This window comes from Marmota monax, unplaced genomic scaffold (assembly GCF_021218885.2).
Source record: "Marmota monax isolate L192 unplaced genomic scaffold, Marmota_monax_Labrador192_F-V1.1 WCK01_AAM20220418_F8-fsc00057, whole genome shotgun sequence".
NCBI lineage: Eukaryota > Metazoa > Chordata > Mammalia > Rodentia > Sciuridae > Marmota > Marmota monax.
In genome coordinates, this window is record NW_026693933.1 from 7526405 (window position 1) to 7540413 (window position 14009).

The 14009-nt window shown below is 37.9% G+C and overlaps 1 protein-coding gene across 4 annotated transcripts in view; it reads left to right on the plus strand.

Annotated features, from left to right (window-relative positions):
* Positions 1-14009, plus strand: part of Dnah11 (dynein axonemal heavy chain 11) — a 331880-nt gene that overhangs the window by 66914 nt on the left and 250957 nt on the right. For all 4 annotated transcript variants that reach the window (XR_009228549.1, XM_046463517.2, XM_058585343.1 and 1 more), the window contains 8 exons: positions 1739-1897; positions 2821-2904; positions 4651-4809; positions 7137-7259; positions 8021-8143; positions 10421-10645; positions 11605-11696; positions 12739-12865. Coding sequence is in view for 3 of the 4 variants with exons in the window: in XM_046463517.2 (XP_046319473.1) it covers positions 1739-1897; positions 2821-2904; positions 4651-4809; positions 7137-7259; positions 8021-8143; positions 10421-10645; positions 11605-11696; positions 12739-12865 (1092 nt within the window). In the remaining variant the exon portion in view is untranslated. The remainder of the gene's footprint in view (positions 1-1738; positions 1898-2820; positions 2905-4650; positions 4810-7136; positions 7260-8020; positions 8144-10420; positions 10646-11604; positions 11697-12738; positions 12866-14009) is intronic.

The following is a 14009-nucleotide window of genomic DNA, read 5'->3' on the forward strand; positions in this document are numbered from 1 at the left end:
CATTTTATATGAGGGAATTGAGCATCTGTGGACTTTGGCATTCCTGGTGTTTCTGAAACCAGTCCCAACAGATACCAAGGCATTAATGTATTGAACAGCCTGGTGAATGTAGTCAATAACAGTGTATTGTATCTTGAAAATTCCTAATAAAGTAGATCCAGTAGGAAATCTAATGAACATTGGAACGGTGTGAAAACATTGTTATCCATTTTTAAAAAGTAGATTTTAAGCGCTCTTGCCACCAAAAGATGTGAGGTAATACGTGTTAATTAGCTTTATTGAGTCATGTCACACTGTATACATATTTTAAAATATGTTGTATATAAGTTTTTGTCAATTTAAAGAGTTAAAAGCTAATGGTACACAAAAGGATTAAGTGTTTTTTTTTTTAAATTGGTGCATTATAATAATACATGATAGTGGGTTTCACTGTACCATATTATACACATTATACACAATTTTTTTTTGTAACTGGGATTGAACCCAGGAACACTTAACCACTGAGTCATATCCCCAGCCCTGACACCCTTTTTAAAATATTTTACTTGGAGAAAGAGTTTCCCTAAGTTGCTGAGGCTGGCTTTGAACTTGTGATCCTCCTACTTCGGTCTCCTGAGCCTCTGGGATCATAGACATGTGCCACCACTCCTGGCACACATGGCATAATTTGATCAATCTCATTTCCCAGCAAAGTATTATTTTTCAAAGTTAAAAATGAACCGAAGTAATATAATTGTTTAAGATTGAGAGGAGAATGAGAGGAAGTGTAAATTATAAAACAAAGCCAGTCCTTCTTTGCAAAGCTACTAACCAAGTTGAATGTCTACACTTAATCAAGAGCAGCTGGGATACAGACTGGAGAGTCACAGAAATGGCACCAGAACCAGAGACCAACTCCAGGAATGGCTTTTCTGCCTTAAAAGTTGTTCTTACACCTCCAACTTCCACCATGAAAATACATTAATTTGTTAAAAAAAAATCTAAAATTAAGAGATGACTCATTGAATAAGAAAAAAAATGAGCCAGCTTATATTTGAGGAAAAATGTAAACTTTTCCACATAGATGAGGTGGTAGGTGAACCTTGGAGAGTTTGATCATAAGGAGAAATTTTTATATTAGGTTGTGTTTTTAAGCTCCTGTGTTTTATTTATGATTCTCCTGAGTGCCATTAATATTACCTAATAATGTTTAGGGTAATTTTAAAAACATAGTTTTTATTTTTAACTAAGTGATTATAGAAAGCTAATTTATTCTTACATGGAAATTTCTACAGCATAACCTTTTAGTCCCTAGCACAGCCCCCAGCTGTACAATGAAAATCGATTGTTTCCATTGAAATCCTATGCCATAGCAAATTTGGCTGAAATGTGTATAAGGAAAGTATTGGTAACATTGTTGCACTTATTAACTTTCGCTTTTTTAAGTAGCTGTGAATCTGCTAGCTGAAAATTTTCTACATTTTACCAATAATAATACTGCAGAAATATTTTTTGGAATTTTCTTTTCAAAAATCAGAGTTTTTTCCACATTTATTATTGGTGCATTATGGTTGTGCATAATGATGGGCTTTATTACATATTCGTTTGTATGTGCACACAGTTTTATAATAATAGAATTTGGCCAATATCAAAGTTTGAAATAGTGAAGTAACCAGAACTACAGGACAGTGTGGCTTCTCTCTCTCTCTGGCACTTTGTGTGCAGGTGTTTTGTTTTGTTGTTTTTTTTTTCTCCTTAGGCAAATCAGGAGCTTGAGGCCTTAGAAGAAGAAATGATGCAGATGCAAGATTCTGCTCGTCTTTTCGAAGTGGCTCTTCCAGAGTACAGACAAATGAAGCAGTGTCGCAAAGAAATAAAATTGCTCAAGGGACTCTGGGATGTCATTATTTATGTTAGAGTAAGATGTGCTTTTGCAAAGCATGCTTTTTTTTTTCTTTCAAAAATTCTTTTGTATACTTGTGCAATTGTTAGTCATTTTGTTTGGATTTAACATTTTAAAACATGTACACATTAGATTTTATCTCCCACCCTGAGAATTAGTGTTCATGCATCTCTGATAGTGGAAGCTGCTTCCCTGAATGTCATTTGTTTTTGTCTTTAGTATAGGATGAAACTTTGTAATGAGCTAAGTGACTCAGATCCTTTTGGGGGATTATATAGAATATAAATAAAAATTAATATATAAGTATATGTTACATATACACAGTCACTTGTGCATATAAACTAATGTATAAGACCATGCTTTATATGTGAGTGCATATAAAAAAGACTAACTAGAAACAAAGTTAATTTGAGTGTGGTTAAGTTAAAAACTTAAGTACAAAATTAAGTTCTAGGGAACTTGGCATACTGCAAAATGTACTTGAAAAAATTTTCCTGTTAGTTGCAAGCCAAATAGAAATATGTTAAGATAGAAAATGTGATCAATAAAAGCTTAATGAGAGTTTTGTTTTATAATGGATAAAGATTTTCTTGTGAAAGCTGATTTTGTTTCATGTAGGATTATAGAAACCTGTTATTTAATAATATACTTATCAATATAGAGTACACAGGATTAAGTGATAATGACTGTGCATATATGGAATTTATAATTGCTACTAAAAATTAATATATCATAATGTTTTAGCCTCAAGCTTGACATGTTCTGACAGCTTTTTTGTTTTGGTGATAGGGAAGTTTTGACAAGTGCAATTAATATTTAAAAAATCGTCTTTCTACTGGATGATAGAGTCACTGTGTATCATCAGTTTATATATTTTGCTGTGGAGACTTGCTTTCACCAAATGTTGTTGACACTTTTATCTGCTTGTGCATTTTCAGAGAAGCATTGATAATTGGACTAACACCCAGTGGAGACAGATTAATGTGGAACAGATGGATGTAGAGCTCAGAAGGTTTGCCAAGGCGAGTTCCATAACTGTCTATTACAACAATTTATCTTTCTCAGCACCACCTCCTTCCATCTTCCCTAACCTAGAATCTGGTGTGCTGGGCTACATGTCCTTATTTACTTCAAATAGAATGATATCAGATAGTATTTTTTTTTTCCACTTTTAGTCAGTTGCACTTCTAATCAAGCCTGCCTTTCTGTGAATGAGTTGGTGAACGCATATTAGGGCTAATGAATTTATGAGAAACAGCTATAATCATGAGCTTCCTATGCTTGTCTAAACAGAGAGGAAGATTAAGAGTATCAGGGCTGAGAGGTTAGTTTGGGATTAAGTCCTTGATTTCCTTCCTTAGTTACCATGAGCATTTTGTAACTGAAAAAAAGACACCTTTTGGTTCTGGAATTTGGGGCATCTAGTAGGAGTAGGCCACATCTAGATTTCCATGGAGTATTCTCATCCTTGCCATGGTTAGTCTAGCATCTCAGGGAGGTTCAGTATTTACAAAACTTAGCTTATTTGATTGTAGCGGTCTAAGACTTCCCATAACCGTATGCCCTCTGAAGAGCATAGAACTTTGGATAAAGTTAAAAATGGCAAGGGCCTGGTGCAGTGGTGCTCAACTATAATCCCAGCAGCTGGGAGGCAGGAGGGTTATAAATTTAAGGTCAGCCTCAGCAAGTAAGCTAGGCTTTCAGCAACTTAGTAAAGATACTCTCTCAAAATAAAAAAAAAATCAAAAGGGCTGAGAATGTGGCTTTATGGTAAAATGCCCCTGGGTTCAATCCCCAGTATCCCCCCTATCCTCCCTCACAAAACAACTTAAAAAGGCAGGGCCTGGCAGATGTGGTGGCATTTGCCTATAGTCCCAGCTGCTCACTCAGGAGACTGAAGCAGGAGGATTCTTTGAGCTCAGGAGTTCATGACCAGCCTGGGCAGCTCAGCAAGAACCCAGCTTAAAAAAAAAAAAAAAAAAGTGAGTGCCTTGTTCTTTCTTCTCATCCCAGAATATTTTTGCCCCTGACTTACTTAGTCTTCTGCTCAGCCACTACCAGTTCTGCCCAGTTTGCTCTCCCATATTATTCCAGTACCAAAGACCCTACTTAGAATGTTTTTATTTTTGTGTTTGTTATGGGATCATGGTACCTCATTCTGTACCCTTGGTTATCTCAGCATGGTGACAACTTAATTCCCACTTTCAACTGCAGATCTTTATTTTAGACAATTGCATTGTCCTCTGCTCTGTACTGAAATCCAGTTGATTTGTTGAGGGTTTTCTTATTCACAATTGCTGGTGTTATTCCCTATTTGACACATCTTAAAATCAGTGAAGACTTAAGTTCCATGCAAAAGGTAAGGATAACCACATTTCAGGGCTACCACTTGAACAATTCAGATATTGGAAAGGGTTGTCTTTGGGATCCGGATTGACAACCTCATTTTGTGCTTATTTGCATTTCTTCATTGCATATGTCCTGTGGTCTCTCAGGTCCCCACATTTGATGGCCCATGGGACATACACTTAGATCTTATGACCAAGAAACTGGTGTGTCCAGGTGGCTCATGTGTACTGGATTTGTGATACTTGAGCAAGCACATCCCTTTTCATTCTGATTTTGGTCCCAGCCCAGGTGTTTAAACGTCTTTACTCTATTTCTTAATCCAGTGATGGGGAAAATACATTTATTCTTCCACAGGAGGCAAATTATACAATGTATCATTACATCTAGGAAGCTGTTTCTCCCCTCCTACTTTCCTTTAGGAAATTTGGTCCCTGGACAAGGCGGTCCGCGTCTGGGAGGCATATGCAGGCTTGGAAGGTGCTGTAAAGGACATGACAACCTCCCTGAGAGCTATCGCAGAGTTACAGAGCCCTGCCCTCAGGGACAGGCATTGGCACCAGCTGATGAAGGCCATTGGGGTGAGTGTCCTGGATCTCTGTGCAGTGTAATTCCTTGATTGCCATCTTCTGAAATGAGTGAAATGTTTGAAAAAGCCTCTAGTCATTTACCTGAGGCCAAATTCTTTGAGATAGGCCCAGTGGACTGGACCTCCAAAAAGCATAGTTTTCACCCTGTTTTATGTCTTTCTAGCTGTGTGATTTCAAGCAACTTGCTTAACCTCTCTAGTTAGTTTGTTTAATGAGTAAAATGAAGAATACTAACTGCTCTTATATGTCAGAGGAAGAAGCAAATGAAATAATGTGAAAAGTTATTTTAGAGCACCAAATGGTAGCAAAGAATCCTACTGCAGAGGGGACTAGAAGGCATAGAAGTGAATTTGGAGGGAGAGGGAGTTGTGACATTGCGATCCACCCTTCCCCCGCAGTTCACTGAGCATGGAGGCATCTTGATGGTCATCTGATGCTTTTAATCTTATGAAGACATAAAATGATTGTCATGTGTCTGTGACACTTGGGTTCTCTCTTTCCCTTTCTGTGTCTATTGAAAAGCAATTACATCTACCTTAAACTTGATTTAATTTATTCACTTCAGAAAAGGTGACCTTTATGAATTTAAAATACATAAAAGGAAGATCTGTCTGTGTGCCTTCTTCTCAAGCGAATCAAGAACTTGAGGTGCACACTGTGTAGAAAGGTTCTCATGATGTGAAGGAAGGTTGGAAGAATAGGGACACATGGGACCAGAGCCAGCCTAGCCTTTATGGCTCAACTCTAACATGGAGTCACTCTGGGGTCACTGGCCAGTTACTTGTTCTTTGTACCTTCATTGACTGTCCCATACAATAAAAATAATGCATCTCCAATTTGTTCACCAAGTTTGCATGACAAGCATTATTTACATTTGTTTAGGTCATAGATATGTAGTAAACACTCCACAAATGGTCCCTTAACCTGCTATCATCATTGTTATCATAGTCGTGATCATCATCATCATCATCATCATCATTAATTTCTCTAATCTTTTAGTCATCAAATATTTAGACCTTATAATTGATTTAATTTATTCACTCAGAAAATCTTTATTGAATCACCTACGTAGTTGATTGTGAACCCTGATCTCTAACCCCTTCTAATATTTCTACCAATATAATTTCATGTCAATTCAATCTCTGCCTGCCTGCTATACTTTTCTGCAAACTAGAAAAAGGTACTGTCTCTGGTAGAAAATATAGAAAAAAAAAAGAATCCTCCTCCAGGCTGCCCCCAGAATAGCAGGGCAGAGCCTGGGTTCAGTCTCCATGTGCCATTTGGGCCCGTATCCATTTCAGTGCATAAATTGCCTAACTATTCAGGGTGGCCCCATTGCACATCCCTGCTCATCCTTTCTCTAGGACAGACCTGATTCCCATCAGCTCTGGATTGAGGTCAAAAGCTCTACAGAGAGACAGTGGCCGACTCTTCTGGTTTTCTCAGGACTTTCTAGGTACAGGATTTAGCACTGAAAGTCCCATATACTAGAAAAGTCCTCAGTCCTGGGAAAACCTGAATTAAAGTCTCCCTTATGCAGAGAAGTGGGGGGTTCTAGGAAATAGTATAGGGTAGGGAGAGACAGGGGGCTGCAACTTCCAAGAAGCTGTGATTTGATATTCTTTGTAGGAGCAGGAAAGGAAATGGCTTTTCTGCAACCATGCGGCTGGGTCACCTCTCTCTTGCAAGGGACGTGGTTGAGTTTGGAAAGTAGAAGAGCCAAGTGCGTCTTAAGAACCAAATACTGGAGAGGGCTTGGGGGGGGGGGATGTGTCAACAAGATAATGAAGAAATAAATGTGAATTATGTTTTTAACATGGTAAGTATGAATAATGACTTTTTGCATTAGCGTATCTTTTTGCCAAGGAGCTAAGATTAAATTAGTGATAAAACTAGGTTAAATCACGGAAGCAGCTGGGAATTATGTTCAGTGAATAGGGTACTTCAGGAAGAAAAGACAAATGAGCTACTGCCTGATTCCTGGGACTTCAACCAAATTATAATAAATGAACAATAAGATCCTCTTTTTAAAAAACGGGTTTTCTGGGCAAAAGAGATAAGAAGCCTGTCGACAAAGGGAAGATCTGAGACAAAAGACAGTAGTTTAGTGTGAGTATGGTGGCGGCGTTGGCTTGTGGCCCAAGGTGCTTAAGCAACTGTGAGTTAAAGGACTGTATTGTCCATACTTTTCGGCACTCCAGGTATACCTGTGGCCCCCGTAAGTGTATTCTAGTTGTAATACATTCCTGTGGCTATTAGGTAAAGGGAGCCCTCATAGATATGCAGTGTCAATTCTACTTTTTTTCCTTCCTAATCAGGTTAACTTTTCAATAAATGAAGCCACAACACTGGCAGATCTGCTTGCATTGCAATTGCACAGAGTGGAAGATGATGTACGAAGCATTGTGGACAAAGCTGTGAAGGAACTGGGGACCGAGAAGGTAGCATCTGCAGGGCTACCCTGAAGAGTCTCTTTTCTGAGCCTACTATTGTTCTTTAGCATAGATGCAAAACTCGTTTGGATTCCCTGGGATGTGAAGATATGAATCCCAGTTTGCTCTGCTGGTTGGGTGGGTGAGTTGGGCAGGAAATGTCATCATTCAGAAGGACAGTAAAAGTTTCAAACAGGAGGTTGGACCAATCGAAGACAGCAGAAAGCTCTTATGTGTAGGTAACCTTTACTGGGAGCAAGTGCCATTCCTAGTGCTTTGTTTATATGAACTCATTTAACCCTTGGAGGTAGGTGATATTATTATCTCTGTTTTACAGATGAGGAAACTGAGGCATAGAGAGGTACTTTACCCAGATTTACATAGGGAACTGCATTTGACATTCAGGCACTCAGAGTACTACCTGTCACCTGTACTGCTGACTACTGTGTAAATAATGTCTACTAGGCCTGTAGGTAATCTTTTGAGTCCCCTCCTGCTTGCAGAGTCTTATGGGGAAGGACGTAAAACTCAGATCCAATCTATGTTTGGTATGAATGTGATGTTCATTCCTTTGGTGTGGTAGAATTTATTCTGCAAACCTCATCACCATTAATTATTTAGAGGAGAAAGGTGAGGCCAGTACTATTTGATATTACTCTGCTTTTTAAGAAATTCATCAAAACATTAAAAATAATTCTAGGCAATAGCCTAGATATTGATCCTAAATTAAACTTTGTATACATTAATAGATTCATGCTTTTGATTACTAGGTTATTACTGAAATTAGCCAGACCTGGGCAACTATGGAGTTTTCTTATGAAGTTCACTATCGAACAAGCATTACATTACTGAAGTCTGACGAACAACTTTTTGAAACTCTAGAGCACAACCAGGTAAGGTGGACAGTTTTATGATAGATTTTTAATACTAATGAATGATTTTAGATTTTTTTTCTAAGTTCTAATACTCAACATTTATTCATTCATTGAGCAGCTACTTATTCTGGGCTCCACGTACTATACCATGTGGGGTCCGCAACTATAAACACTTATTTTTAAGAAACTTACACTTGAGGAAGGAAACAAATATAAGGCATCCAAAGAGTCTAATAAACATAGGCTTTCTGATTGGAGAAGGTGAAAATCTTGCAGAGGTCCCTAAAAGGTGATGGTGTGTAGGCTGAGCCTTGAAGGATGGGCTTGCATTCAACAGAAAAATAGACTTTAGAAAAGGATGTTTAGGCAAGGGCGACAATATTAATAGAATCTTGGAATGTCAGAAAGTATCTGTCATTCACAGTTATTTTAAGAATTTGTTTTCCTTGGATTATAGATTGTCCTTATGGAAAAATTGTAAAATAAAGCTAGAAATACAAATTGAGTACAGCGCATATGGTCTTGAATTCTAAGATGATAGGTGCTGGGATCTCTTTGGACAAGAAAGGTAGAAGAGATTATTTGGGGAACATAATACCTATAGTTAGACATAAAGCACTATGGAGAGAAACTGATAATAGAGAGATGTCAGCATTATATATTCATGTGTTTAGTATGGAAAGTACTCATGTAAGGATGGAAAGTTAGACTAGAGCCCAACACAGAGGTTTAGTAGCATAGTAGGTTGAGAGGTCATTGTTGGTATCTTGAGAACTGTTGAGCTAGATAAAGAGGCATAGAAGATAAGCCAGCTAGCAAATGCCATCATTTCATTCTTCTTAAGTCTGAGTAATATTCCACTGTGAGTATATACCACATTTTCTTTATTCATTCATCTGGCGAAGGGCACCTAGGTTGATTGTGTAGCAATAGCTATTGTGAATTGAGCTGCTATAAACATTGATGTGGCTGTGTCACTGTAGTATGCTGATTTTAAGTCTTTTGACTGAGGATTGAGATAATTGAGTCAAATATTGGTTCCATTCAAGTTTTCTGAGGAATCTCCATACTGTTTTCCCAAATAGTTGTACCAATTAATAGTCCCACCACCAATATTTAAGTGTACCTTTTTCTCCACCTGCTTGCCAACATTTATTGTTTCTTTTATTCTTGATAATTGCCTGTAAATGGATGATACTAGAGATTCTCATGCTAAGTGAAATAAGCTGGGGCAATCCCCCCAAACAAAAGGCAGAATGTTCTCTGATATGTGGATGCTAACACACAATAAAGGGGGGAAATGGAAGTTCATTGGATTAGACAAAGGGAAATAAAAGGCAGGAATGGGAATAGGAAAGACAATAGAATGAATTGGATATAACTTTACTACATTGATATATGAATATACAACCAGTGTAACTCCACATCATGTACAACCACAAGAGTGGGATCATAAGTTATACTCCATGTGTGTATAAGTCAAAATACACTCACTGTCATGTATATCCAAAAAGAAGAAAAAACAACTAGGAATTGAACCTTGAAAAAGGCTGCATTTTGGGTTATAAGAGAAGACAAAAGGGCAGAGAGAGAGGAGGAGGAGGGGCCTGGGAAATAATAGAAATAGGATTCTATGGTATCACAAAGACCTCAGAATGGGTTTTTCTCCCATAGATTCATCACTTGGGTTGGGTTAAATACCTAGTGGAGGAGAATGAGAAGAGGCCATTCCACTTAGTGACCTTGTGAGATTTCAGCATCTGAATGTGGTGAGCAGTGCCAACCAAACTCCACAGCATGAAAGCAAGCCATGGTGATAAGCCAGCTGCAGAGCTTAGTGGTCACCTGAAAACAGAGGGCAATGGAAGCTTGAGGGCCTAGCAGGCTGGAAGGAAGTTGCTTTTATATTTTGGAGACTGAAGCACACACACATACATGCACATAACTTTGGAATGATTAACAGGCAGGGACCAGGGAAGAATGATAAAAGAGCAGTTTAACTCCTAGAGCTGCACCCAAGGGCTCCGTATTTTCTCCTGCCTGCAAAGAGATGCGTGGTCTTCTTGTAAAGACATCAAATGCAGCTGCTTATATTTTTCTCTTTTGGGAAAAATGCTAACATGAATATTTACTACCATTAATTCACTCATTCAGTCATTTAGCAAAAGCTTATTGAATGACTATTCTGGGCATTATATGTCAGGTCCAAGAATCCAGCAATAAGCAGAATGATGCCTTCCTTGTGGCACATGGTCTACCAATTCCACTACTCACAGTTCTTTGCCTTTCTCTTAGGTTCAGTTGCAGACTCTCCTTCAAAGCAAGTATGTGGAATATTTCATTGAGCAAGTCTTAAGCTGGCAAAATAAATTAAACATACTAGACTCTGTCATCTTTACTTGGATGGAAGTCCAGCGAACTTGGTCGCACTTGGAAAGCATTTTTGTCTGTTCAGAAGATATTCGAATCCAACTTGTGGAAGACTCCAGAAGATTTGATGGGGTAGATGCTGAATTTAAGGTTTGTCAGAGACGAGTTGAATTCTATGCTTGGGAAGTTTTCAGAACATTATGAAAGTTTTGTAAAGAACCATGATTTGGAGTATCAGACTTACAAAAATGAATGGATTTTTTTCATTTCAATAAATGAGGGTCAGGAAACTTTTTTACATATATGGCCAGGTAGTGAATATTTTAGGTTTTGCAAATCATGCAGCTTCTGTAGCATGAAGGAAAACAGACACTACATAAACGGGTATGACCATGCACTGAGAAAACCTTATTTATAGACACTAAAGTTTGAATTTCATAGAATTTTGATTTGTGTCAAAATATGCTGCTTTGGGAATTTTCAACTATTTAAAAATGTAGAAACCATTCTTAGCAGAGTCATTCAAAAGCAGACAGCAAGCCATATTTGTTCCACGAGGCACTGATTGTTGATCCCTGCAGTAAGAAGGATAGGCTGAAAAGGGGAGACATGTAACAAATAATACTACCAGTTTGCCCCTGCTCCCATAAGAGTCATACAGAACACATGAAGATGTGCACATGACAATAAGAGGTGATTTAGAGATTTAGGGCAAAGAGCAGTAGCTATACCATTTTTACAAATGGGAGTTAATTTTTTTCTTCTTTTTACTCGGGTACTCTTTGAGATTCTGGGGTGTGTGTGTGTGTCTCTCTTTTCACCACCTTCCCTTCTTATTCCCTCCTATTTATTGTTTTAACAATTTGGTTCAAAAGAGAAATTCCATGTGGGCTCACTACCATAACATTTCCTTTGACCAAAGCTGTGTGTTTATACATTGTCTTTGGTTCACCTAAAAATTTAAAAAGCAAAAGCAGACAGATACAGTATCAGGCATTGTTAGTCTCATTAACCTTGCTTTCTCAGTGTATGTTTTTCCTTGTTTTTTAATCCCCAAAGTGGATGTAGAATTTAGAAATTTCCAGTGTCCATGTTGTATTTTCATGTAGGAGTTAATGTTGGAGACAGCCAAGATAAAAAATGTCTTAGAAGCAGCCTGTAGACCTCTTCTCTATGAAAAACTTAAGGATTTACAGTACAGGTAAGTATAGAGCTATCTAAAGTGGTTGGTTTGCTTTAATTTTATAATTTTTCTTTCATATACCTAAAAATATTTGACTTCATATTATTGCAGGTTCAATCTCTACTAAATTATTTTCTAATTTTGCTCCTAACTATCTAGTTGCCTTGTAGATTTTAGATGGTATACCTATTGGGAGTTAAATTCAAATATATCCTGTTTTTCAAAAGAACTATTATAATGGTAAAATTAGAATATTATATTGCAAGCATTGATGCAATTGACCAATTCTTTCATCAAACCATTATGCAGCTATTAATTGAACACCTGCTGTATGCTGGGAAGTAGGATGGTACTCATTTTAGTTTGTGTATATTTTTTTTATTAGAAATTATCCACAGAGAGCCTGCTAACACTTTAGAAACCCTTTCCTGAGGGACATTTTAAAATTCATTTTCAAATATAATTCTACAATAGTTACTAGTCACACAAATATTCTGGCTTTTGATTTAAGATGGGCACATCAGCTCCTAAAATGAGAGGTTTGTCTACAGAATTTACTCATTTTTGTTTAGCCAATAATCTTTAGGGATTCTGGGTCTCTGACTCATTTTTGGTTAGCTAAGGACAATAAAGCAGAAATGATTCTAGATCATATGACTCCATTGAGGACGTGGGAGGATGGAAGACAGTTGTGTTTTGTAGACATTCAATGTGGGGTGTGGCAGGAAGGACCCTTCAGCAGTCACATTTTACTAATGTACTTGTGCTCAGCTTGAACAATGCCAATGGGTGAAATAAACCCAAGTCTGATATTTAGCCTCAATTAAGGTGTGTGTGTGTGTATGTATGTATGTATATGTATGTATGTGTCCTCATCCTCCCAGTTTGTATGACTTATGCATCCATTGTAGTAGGGTGGTGGTGTCGAGGGGGGAGACACTCTGTTCAACAGTGAGCTTGTTGTGATGAATGGACAGGTGAAAGGAGTGGGTTTGTTCTGTTGAAGTGTCGACAAGTAAATGGGCAAGGTGTGCTTAAAAAGATTTTTTCATTCATCTAGGCTTTCTCTTTGTGAAAAAGCTCTTGCTGAATACTTGGAAACCAAGCGTGTAGCTTTTCCTCGCTTCTATTTCATCTCCTCCGCTGACTTACTTGACATTCTCTCAAAGGGAGCTCAGCCTAAACAGGTAATTTTTTTTTTAAAGTCTCACATTATACTGTGTTAGCTAAGGAATGCCCCAGTTTCCCTGTCATTATCAGGTGCCATCTGTCATGTCACATGTGCCAGGAACTAGAAAATCTGCAGTTAAAATTCTTAATGCAGCATACAGGATGTCAGAAGCTGTACTGAAAGAGGTCTGAAGAGTAACTGCCTGGTGTTTATTACAGGGGCAGGATATTGAGTGTGTGAACTTGGGGTCCTGAGAGAAGTCAACAGGGAGAAACATTGGCTCCAGGTTCCCCAGGTTCCAGGACAAGGCTGACGCATGTTGGCCAGGTGACCGCCTTCCTAGGGGAAAGTGGCCGCATGTGGGAACAAGATCATGGCTTGTACTTCCTTACCATTCCCTCAGTGCCAAAGAAACCTTTATAATTATTAAGTCAGACTAGACTTGAGTACTGTCATAGTTGGATTTGTATAATTTCAGAATCATCCTCTGTCTTCCCCTATCTATACAGAAATAATGCACCATCTCACTGATTCCTGCATCAATACTGAAAGCAAATAAAAATAGATACCATCTTTTACCATCTGAGGGGATAAACTGATCAGGGACAAAGTTTGTTCACATGTAAAGTATTCCTTTATGTCATCTTTTAGAGGATGTTGCCTCCCCCTTAGTCCTATCTAGTTGTCCCACTCACTTATTTTTACAGTTGTAAAAGCTGACAAAGGGGCCGTTCGTAGAGTACACTGTCATTGCAGATTATTTTGAAACTGAAGGTTATGATTTACCACTGGAATTCTATCCAGTGGTTCTCAGGAAAAAAAAATCTTTAGGTATTTTCATGCCATTTTCTTTGGAATATGTATCTCTTTGCATCACAGTTTCCTGAATTTTGATGTTGTTTGGACGCAGACTTTATCTTGATTACTTCTTTCATGTTCATTTAACTTTGAATCTAAATTCAATTGGATGTCTATTGTTGCTTATAATACAAGTGAAATCTTGCGACTAGAGTTTTTGGTCAACTATTTTAGGGTCCCTTATCAGGTGGTGTTTTGTATAGTCTAATCCCCAGATGGCTTTGCATATAAATTCTAATTAGATTGAGTAGGAGCATACTACATCCATTCCTTACATATTTATGTAGCATGCAGTTAGATGG